Below are 10,180 nucleotides of genomic sequence, written 5' to 3'. Positions count from 1 at the left end.
ATTCTAGAGGTTCGGTTTTTCTTTCAACCGATTTAAATGGAGCCTTAGTTAGTTTCGCTTCTACACAAATTTCACATTTATGATTAGGATTAATTTCAAACTTTGGTATATGATCTAAACCAATTAATCTACGCAAAGCATCAAAATTCACATGTCCTAATCTACCATGCCATAAATTTGACTCAAGAATATAAACAAAAGATGTGTTATTCTTATTCATAGCAACTTTCGGTACAACTGTCATTACATTCAACTTAAAGAGACCATCACTCATGTATCCCTTACCAACATACATACCACTCTTTGTTAATACAAATTTATCAAACTTAAATACAAGCCTAAAACCATTTTTACTTAACAAAGACCCAGAAACTAAATTCTTCCGGATGTCAGGTACATGCAGTACGTTGTTGAGGGTCAGTTCTTTCCCTGATGTCATCTTCAAGATTACTTTCCCTTGTCCAGCCACAGTAGAAGTAGAAGAATTTCCCATGAAAAGTTGTTCACCATTTGCAGCCTCATTGTAGGTAGTGAACATCTTCTTGTCCGCACAAATGTGACGAGTTGCTCCAGTGTCAACCCACCACTCTTTGGGATTTCCAACCAAGTTAGCCTCAGACACCACAGCAGAGAGGTTGATGTCATTCACTCCGTCAGAGATGTAATCCAATTCTGTTACATTGGCCTGATTGGTGGTCTTCTTACTTGTACTTCCATGATCCTTCTTAGGGCGGCGGCAGTCAGAAGCTCGATGTCCAGTTTTGCCACAGTTATAGCATTTTCCTTTGAACTTCTTGCTACTATTGCCTTGTTTAGGACCATCTCCAGTAAACTTCCTCTTTTTGTTATGTGGTTTATGAACTTGTTCAACCACATTAGCCTTGGACTCAATGGGATTTTTCCCATTCCTCTTTTCAGCCTTTCGGTTATCTTCTTCAATTCTTAATCTTACAATCAATTCATCTATAGTCATCTCTTTGCGTTTATGTTTTAAATAATTTTTGAAATCTTTCCAAGCCGGTGGTAACTTTTCCACTAAAGCAGCGACTTGGAATGACTCGCTAAGAGACATACCTTCTGAATGAATATCATGCAAAATTATTTGAAAACTTTGAACTTGAGATATTACCGTTTGGGAGTCTACCATAACAAAGTCCAGAAATTTACCGACGACAAATTTCTTCGTGCCGGCATCTTCTGTCTTATATTTCTTCTCCAAAGAATCCCACAATTCTTTTGCTGTTTTCAGAGGACTGTATACATTATACAGCATATTGTCAAGGCCATTTAGGATATAGTTTCTGCACAGGAAATCTGAATGTTTCCAAGCATCTACAGCGGCAACAACTTGCCGATCACTTTCACCCTCTTTAAGTGCTGGAGCCTCTTCATGGAGAAACCGGGCCAAATTAAGAGTTGTAAGGTAGAACAGCATCTTCTGCTGCCATCTCTTAAACTCGGTACCGTTAAATTTTTCCGGTTTTTCTCCATGATTGATTGGTACATGAACATGGTTCTGGATAGGGACCGATGTAGGTGTAACAATAGGAGTACCACTGCCAGATGCAGTTTCAGTTGTAGTAGCCATAATCTCTGATTACAAAAATCAGAAAAAATTAAAACACAAATTAATTTTCTAGTTACTAAAACCAGAAAATAAATTATAACAACAAAATAATTTTATTTTCCTTGTTACTAAAACTAGAAAAATAAAATATCACAAGAATTTTCTGTAATACCAAATAATATTCTGAATTGTTAATGACACCAGTATCGTAGTACTAGTTGTTGTCAAAGAAAATAGACAGTATATTACTACTATCTGTCAAATAGCATAAATCACTATTTGTTTTTCCAACCAGAATATTAATTTGAAAACACAGAAAATTAAATACAATGAAGATACCCAAAAACGAATCTGTCTTAAGATTGTTGGACAATCTTCACTGTATTTAAAAAGATTAAATTCTGTTGTGTACAAAACAACAACAAGAATAAAAGAAATAGAGAAAATGAGAGAATTTGTTTGATTACAAAAATCAAACTCGAAATAAAAATAAATAAATAAAACCACATATTTTATTTTGTTACAAAAACAAAAATAAAATATGATTAAATAAACAAATAAAAACAGAATAAAATTAAACAACTTACTTGGTTAATTTATTTGAATAACTTTTCTGATCAAGTCCAGTGTTTAACACTGTGTCCTTAAGACAGATTCGTCCTCTCCACGGTGCTTTCAGAATTTGGACGTCTATCTCCCAGGATGAAATGATCTTACCACAAACAATAGCAGCACTACAAATTGTTTGCCTTACGAACACACTAAGTGTTTACACTCTTTCTTTCGGAAATAAAATGCAGCAAGATGAAGAATATAATTTGCAGAGGATGGAGTACGAAAAATTGGAGTAAAATCCAAATGGGAGGCTAGTCTATTTATAGATGTAAAGGTGGCTTTTGGTTTTGAATTGAACAGGTATGAAACCTGTTAGATTCAAATTTAAACAGATTTGAATCTGTTTATTCAAACAGATAGAAACGGGAAGGGCTCTGTTTGGATGAGCAATAAATCCAAAATAGTTTAATTCTGTTTGAAAACGGGAAGGGCTCTGTTTGGATGAGCAATAAATCCAAAACAGTTTAATTCTGTTTGAAAACGAGAAGGGCCCTGTTTAGATGAACAATAAATCCAAACCAGTTTAATTTGAATTCTGGATTTTATTTTAATAAAAAATAAAATTAAATTCAAATGTTTTTGGCCCAAAAAGATTAGAAGCCCAACCCCAGCCCAGCCCGTCCGACCGGACGGACGGCGGTGGCGGCGCGCGTGTGGTGATTTTTGGGTCCAATGGGTCTAGCCCATTTTGCCCATAACCTCTCCCTCTAAAACACTTGGGTACCCCTTGGGGCACACCCCAAGTATCTCACCCTAAGCCTTATAAACCCTTTCAAAACTTCCCACCAAATCAATGTGGGACAAGTCAATTTACAACCTTAAGGAATTTCCACCATTACTCCATTTCCATGGAGCACACTTTGGCTTCAATTTCCCATTCACTCGGTATTGGTTTTGAGCAACCAAATATACCACGTGAATCACAACGCGACATAGAACGCGTTACCACTTTGACCCGAGTAAATCGATGCTCGGGGCCCACCTAAAAAATAGACCAAACTTGAGAAAAAAATCCTGGTTTTACCCAGAATTTTTCTACCATTTCCAACATAACTTGCATTCATCCTATCCTACATTCATCATTCATAATCCAAATAAGAAAATCCTACATTAAAAATTCAATATTCATCCTTCCTAACCCAAAAAAAAAAAAAATAAAAAAAAAATAAAAAAAAAAAATAAATAAATAAATTCATTAGGTTACATTCATCCAAAACCAAAACGCAATTAAAAAAAAAAAAAAAAATTTGTTGTCAAACTTAAACTTCATTCAATACAAACCCATGAAATAAAATTGAAACACTTCTAAAATATCAAACTTCATCTTCATGAATCACATCCAATTCAACTTTAACAAATTCCAATTCTAATTCCATGCATTTGGTTGATGAACCCTACACAAACAAATTGAAAAAATATAAACTTTAATCTTCAATTATAAATAGTAAGAAATAAAAAAAATAAACAAATGTCTATATATTGCATTTCAATATAGTAAGAAAATGTGTTGAGTATATGAAAAAATTAACAATGAACAAATGGATATTAGACATCAATTATAGCATCAACATTATAGGTTGAAGTTGAAGATGAGCTTGACTCCAAAGTACCTAATTAGAAGTCAACAAGAGAAGATTAATAAAACTTACATTAGAAAATGAATAATAATATAAATTAAAATAAAGATAAATAAATTATCATTTACCCGAGTCATATTGCTCAAATTCTTCCACATCATCCATCGCTTTTTGAAGAGAAATTGGAAGGTTGCTTCGAAGCCAATTTTGAGTACATACAAGAGCTTCAACCATAGAAGGTGAGAGTGAACTACGAAATGGGTCAAGAATACGCCCTCCCGTACTAAAAGCCGACTCCGATGCAACGGTAGAAATAGGCATGGCCAACACATCCCTAGCAAGTTGTGATAACACCCTATATTTGGTTGCATTCATTTTCCAATAATCCAAAATCTCAAATGTTTGATTCTTTGCAAAATGTTCAACCTCGGATAAATATTGTTCCAATTCCGACTTAGATCCACTAGTGCATCGCCCCTCCAATTAGGAACAAAATTGGGAGTCAACTAAAGAATAGGGATCATCATCATCATCATCTTCCACCATATTCACAACTTCACTCACACTTGGAAGTTTCTCATTTGAAGGATAAAGTGTGACATAACGGCTATACAAACGACTCAAGCAACTCTTAACCTTGTCTACCATCTCTTCCACCTTCCTATTATCTCCAAGAAATAAATTGGAAAAACAAAACTCCAAGTATGTCATTTTTTTGGTAGGATCAAGAACCACCGCAACATACAACAACAAATTGATTTTACTTCCATCCCCCCAATACTTGCTAAACTTTAGCTTCATAGTCTTTGCCATTGTGCTCAAAGTATCATCCTCCTCCAAAATTAATTGATTAATTTTGCTTTCAATAACAAACATCTCTTTGTAAAAAGCATTGGAAGTAACAAAGAGAGACCCCGAAAATTTCTTGGTTGCAACATAAAATAATTTTAGAAACCTCAAAAAAATTCTACACTTTTTTCAATCCAACTCATTCGGACTTCTTCTTATGCCACCATCAACATCCTTGAAATAAGGTTCAAAGTTGGAATTCACAAACTTCAATCGGTTAAAAGCCTTCTCATACTTTTCAGCGGCCTCTAACATCAAATAGGTAGAGTTCCACCTAGTTGGTACATCTAGGCATACAAGAGCTTTTGAATCAAGTTTGAGTGTGGCCGCACACTTCTTAAAAACATCATGCCTATGAGGAGAAGACCTCACATATCTCACCGCAAGTCTAATGTTGGCAATAGAATCATCTATTTCTTTCAACGCATCACTCACAACGAGATTAAGAATATGTGCACAACAGCGCATATGAATAAACTCATGTTGCAAAATAGTCCCCTTCCAATTTTTGGTTATCGTTTTCAAATATTGAATGGTAAGATTATTTGAACTAGCATTATCCACTGTTAAGGTGAATATGCTATCAATGTTCCACTCAATCAAACACGACTCAATTTTTCGACCCAATGTTTCTCCTTTGTGATCCTCAACTTGTTGAAAATTTATGATTCTTTTTGAAGTTTCCAGTTATCATCAATGAAATGAGCAGTCAAACACATGTAACACAAATTCTGAATAGATGTCCAAGTATTCGTAGTAAAACAAATTCTACGATCCTTCATGGCTTTCTTTAACTTATCCCTTTCATTCTTGAATATATTGAGCACTTCTCTAGATATGGTTTGACGAGAGGGAATTGGTGTGAATTTGGGTTGCATGACATTACAAAATCTTCTAAACCCAACACCCTCCACAAATCTAAATGGCAACTCATCGATGACCACCATCTCCGCAAGAGCCCTTTTACAAGTATCAAAATTAAAAATTGTTGCTACAACCTCAACACCCTCTTCATTTTGCTTCGGTTTAAGATTTAGTGTTTGTTGACCATCTGTATCCCTATTTGGATATTCTTTACAATTGGGTGTATGACTCCTCAAATTACTAGTCCCATGAGTTCTAGAGTCAGCCATATACTCTTTCTTACAATATTTACATACGGCTCTACGCTTCCCATCGGTCCCTACAACCTTGTCAAAATGATCCCAAACTGTGGATGGTGCTCTCCCCCCTCCACTCTCACTCTTTCTCTTTGGGGGTCTAGGAGGCTTAAGTTCAAGTTCAGGTTCGGGTTCGACTAAGAAAGGATTCATTTGAGAATTAGAGGATTCCGGAGGTACAAGATTGATTGTGGGAGATTGAACACTATCCTCCATTTAAACTGAATTACAAAAATACAATCACAGAATCAATTTTACAGACAGATTAAATAAACAGATAGAACAAACAGATTATTCTATAATCAATTTTATAGACAGACAGACTAAGAGAGGATTACAAAAATACTATCCTGTCCTCCATTAAATAAACAGATTCTACTGATTGATTAAATAAAAGAAACAGATTCAACTAAGACACAGACAGATTAAATAATCCATTCTAAACAAAAATTAAATAATCTGAATTAAATAATCTGAATTCCAAAAATTAAACAAAAATCATATGGCTGACTCAAACAGAAATTATATGGCTGACTCAAACAGAAATTAAATAATTAAATAATCAGATTCAAATAGAAATTAAACACAAAAACAAAAACAAAAATTAAACAGATTCAAACAAACAGATTCAATTAAATAATTTGAATTCCAAAAATTAAATAAAACAAACAGATTCAACTGAATTCCAAAAACAAACAGATTCAACAGATTTAAATAAAACAAACAGATTCCAAAAATTAAATAATCTGAATTCCAAAAATTAATAAACTAAGATCAAAACAGATTCAAGTAAGGCACAACTAAAATCAGGTTTGTTGGTCCACAACAAAAATTAGATCTGTTTGGGTCCACAAAAAATCATATTTGTTCGTCCACAAAAAATCAAAGATGAGATATCAGCTGTGATGTGAAGTAGATCGGCTGTGCAATGAAAAAAATCGGTTGTGCAATGATGAAAAAAATTAGAGATCACCTGCGAAGAGTAGATCGGAGATGAAAAAAATCAGAGATGAAAAAAATCAGTTTTTTCTGTTGTTCATCCACGATCGGGAGAGAAAGAGAGAGACAGAGATTGAGAGAGAGAGCTCACCTTTCAAGTAGATCGGCTGTGCGATGATAAAAAAAATCAGAGATCACCTGTGAAGTAGATCGGAGTCGGAGATGAAAAAAATCAATTCTATTGTTCATCCACAACAAATCAACGATCGGGAGAGAGAGAGGCAGAGATTGAGAGAAAGAGAGTTCACTTGTGAATGAAGTAGATCGGCTGAGAAAGAGAGTGATCGATCGGTGTGTGCACACTGTGCAGAAACGAGGAGAAGAGAGTGAGAAAGAGAGTGAGATGAGACTCAGAGAGAGTGAGTGAGTGAGGAGAAACCGATTAGATTATTAGGGTTTTTTTTTTCTTTTGTTTTGTTTGTTATATGAGTGAGTTGGTGAGTCAAAGAAGAGATGGACGGTTAGATTTGGTTTGAAAAAAAAAAATTATTAAATACGGGCGGGTTGGGCGAGTGCGGTTCAAACCCGCAACCCGCCCGCAACCCGAAATTCATATAAAATCCAAACCAAACCCTATCCTAATGTGTTTACGAAACCGCCCACATGCGTGCAGTTCGGTTCGGGTAGGGCGGTTTGGGCGGGTCGAATGACCCTACGCCCAGCCCTAATTTAAATTGATAAAATTAAAAATTAAAGATTTAGTTTGTTATTAAGGTGTAACGCCCTCAAAATAATACATATAAACCCACATTCTTGGCATGCATAGACATAAGGGAATAAAGCATATTTTTATTTATCAGAGTATTCATTACAAAAGTATTACATGTTGACAATAAAAGTAAATGTCCTATGGGCTTACAACTTTCCAAGCCAACACTTGGTTACAAAAAGAGAGTACTAACTCATACACATTAAGCCTTCGGCTTGAATTTACATGTAATACCAAAATAACTAAACAACCCAAAGTGTCTTCAACTCCCAAAACCTTCCAAGCTATGTCCTTGGAGGTGGCATATCACCTGAACCTGAAAACAATGTCCCATATAGGGTGAGCCACAGCCCAGTAGAGATATACTAAACCAAATATGAGCAATGTCTAAAACAATGGCATTTGATAGATGGTTAACATTTATAAACCAATTTATATCACAATATAGTTCCATGACAGTCAAGTCCATGCTTCATTTCACTTTCCATTACTTATACAATTTCGATTCATAAACATGGCTCAGAACCTAGCCAAACAATACAATGAGACTATAGCTCATATCAAAACACTTCCACAACACTTCCATACTCCAATAAGTACACATATTCGTTGTACTAATGTCATGTTAAAACACTTCCATACTTCACAATAGATACACATATTTGCTGTATCGATGGAGTTCATCCCCTATGTTCTCCCAAATAATATCCGGTTTGGGAGTCCATCCTCTATCTCCTCCCAAACCGTGGAGTACATCCCCTATCTCCTCCCACACAAGACAATGTATATAAATAATTATCATATACAATGACCAATCAACACACATATTTGATGTATTATTCCAACCGTCATATTCAATGACATAACATGTTCGATTAGTTTCAGTTTTTCCTGATCAACATACAGTGTCTACAATAATCAAGATTATCCTCCACCGATAGCCCAAAGCAATTATTTCTAAACAGATAATAAATGCATCAACAGATATAATATTAACATTTTCATAGGTGAGTGATTAATTAATCTAACTACACCATTCAATCTCATAATTCCCCAATTTCATTATCCACAACTCAATTTCACATTTCTCCAAGTTAATTATTCAAATTAATTATTCAATACAATTAGGGCATTTTCCCTCTTTTTCCCAACAATAACCCTAAGGCTCATTTTTCACCCATAATTTATAAACAACCTCCATTTCAAGTCTATAACACAAATTTGACTCAAACATGGAAAACTCCTCTTTTATAAATTACAAATCAACTCTAACTTTCCCAAAATTACTAAGCCACACCAACTAATCAAAATGACCAAAGCTTATGTCAAAACTCATAAGATGGAGTAGGGTTTCCCTACCTCGAAATTAGAAAGCCAAAGGAGAAGATAGTGAAAACCCAAAGTGCTCCAAATCCACAACTTTTCAGATTAAAGTGAAGCCCTCGCGACCCTCTATCTTTCTTACAAAGAGATTAGGGTAGAAGATCACTAAAAATAGATGAAACCCTAGAGAGAAGATATATGTAGAGAGAGAGAGTGCCGAATCTAGGGTTTGAGATGAAAAGTGTATTCAAAAAGTGAAGAAGAAGCTGCTGCTGTGTGCTGAAATAACAGAGGCTCGCTTGAGCGAAGAAGTGGTCGCTCGAGCGACCAAACACAAAGGACCCTCGCTCGAGCGTAGAAAGCCTCGCTCGAGCCAACAATACGAAGCTTCAGGTCTGTAACCCAGCAGCATGCTCGAGTGACAGAATGCTCGTTCGAGCGAAGAAACCCAAAACATACAGCTCGCTCACTCTAGCGAAGAAAAGCTCACTCGAGCCAAGAATTACAACTCTCAGGGCCAAACCCAAACACAGATGCATGCTCGAGCGAAGAAACCCTAGCTCGAGCGAAGGAGCTAAAACACAGAGCTCGCTCGAGCGACAAAAGCCTCGCTTGAGCGAAGAACCAAAATTCTAGGCAGCAATCATTTGCTCCCAATCACCCCCAACTTGTAACAATCTTGCCCAAAACATCCTATAACTCAAATACAAAGTATTGAAGGACGAAAACAAGATATAATAAAAACCAACACCACAGAACCCAAGTTCAGAATACTATAATCAATGGAGGGAAAATCGGGATCGTTATAACCTCCCCTCCTTAAAGAATTTCGCCCCCGAAATTAGGTACAAGTTCTCAAAAATAAGATTTCTCAATTTTCAACAATGTTACAATTCAACATTCCACAACCTGACCCATTACTGGTCATCCCATCTCTATTCAAGAGACAATTTACAATATATGCCCCAACATGCATCTTCAACATGCATCTTTTTCAGATCCAACAATTCTCAATGTACATGGTTCACAATTCCGTAACATATTCAATGCCAATAATACATTTGCATTTCTACAACACATTTAACATATACAATGCTAAAATAAACTTCCATTTTCAAGGCATATACAATAATACCTCCATAAACCGAAACATATACAATGTTTTACAACTTAAGACATATTCAATGCTCTTAAAGTTTATTAATACAACAAAATTCCCAATACATAGTTAAACATTAACAAACAAGTCCGGATATTTCTCACGGACATCCAACTTACGTTCCCAAGTGGCTTTCTCCACTCCGTGATGTTTCCACAAAACCTTTACCAAGGGAATGGTCTTGCCTCGTAAGACTTGATCCCTCCTATCCAAGACCCGTAC

At 35.6% G+C, this 10,180-nt stretch overlaps 1 protein-coding gene across 1 annotated transcript; it reads right to left on the bottom strand.

Moving 5' to 3' along the window:
* Positions 1 to 4,242: 4,242 nt before the first annotated feature.
* On the bottom strand, positions 4,243 to 5,076 carry LOC145800181 (zinc finger BED domain-containing protein RICESLEEPER 2-like). Its single transcript, XM_082889825.1, has 2 exons — positions 4,780 to 5,076; positions 4,243 to 4,683 (listed from the first exon to the last, which is right to left on the bottom strand). Exons 1-2 carry the CDS (start codon positions 5,074 to 5,076, stop codon positions 4,243 to 4,245), a joined length of 738 nt encoding a protein of 245 aa, XP_082745951.1.
* Positions 5,077 to 10,180: the final 5,104 nt, after the last annotated feature.

Source organism: Camellia sinensis, chromosome 10 (assembly GCF_055761805.1).
Source record: "Camellia sinensis isolate YWXY chromosome 10, ASM5576180v1, whole genome shotgun sequence".
NCBI classification, from domain to species: Eukaryota; Viridiplantae; Streptophyta; class Magnoliopsida; order Ericales; family Theaceae; genus Camellia; species Camellia sinensis.
The sequence above is the reverse complement of the archived record's forward strand: the minus strand, read 5'-3'. Positions and strand labels throughout refer to the sequence as shown.

Excerpts from the sequence above, each read along its gene's own strand:
- LOC145800181 (XM_082889825.1), bottom strand. The coding sequence starts at position 5,076 with ATGCGCTGTTGTGCACATATTCTTAATCTCGTTGTGAGTGATGCGTTG. Across the intron at positions 4,684-4,779 it reads TTGAACCTTATTTCAAGGAT|AAATTTTCGGGGTCTCTCTT; the intron begins GTTGATGGTGGC and ends GTTGCAACCAAG.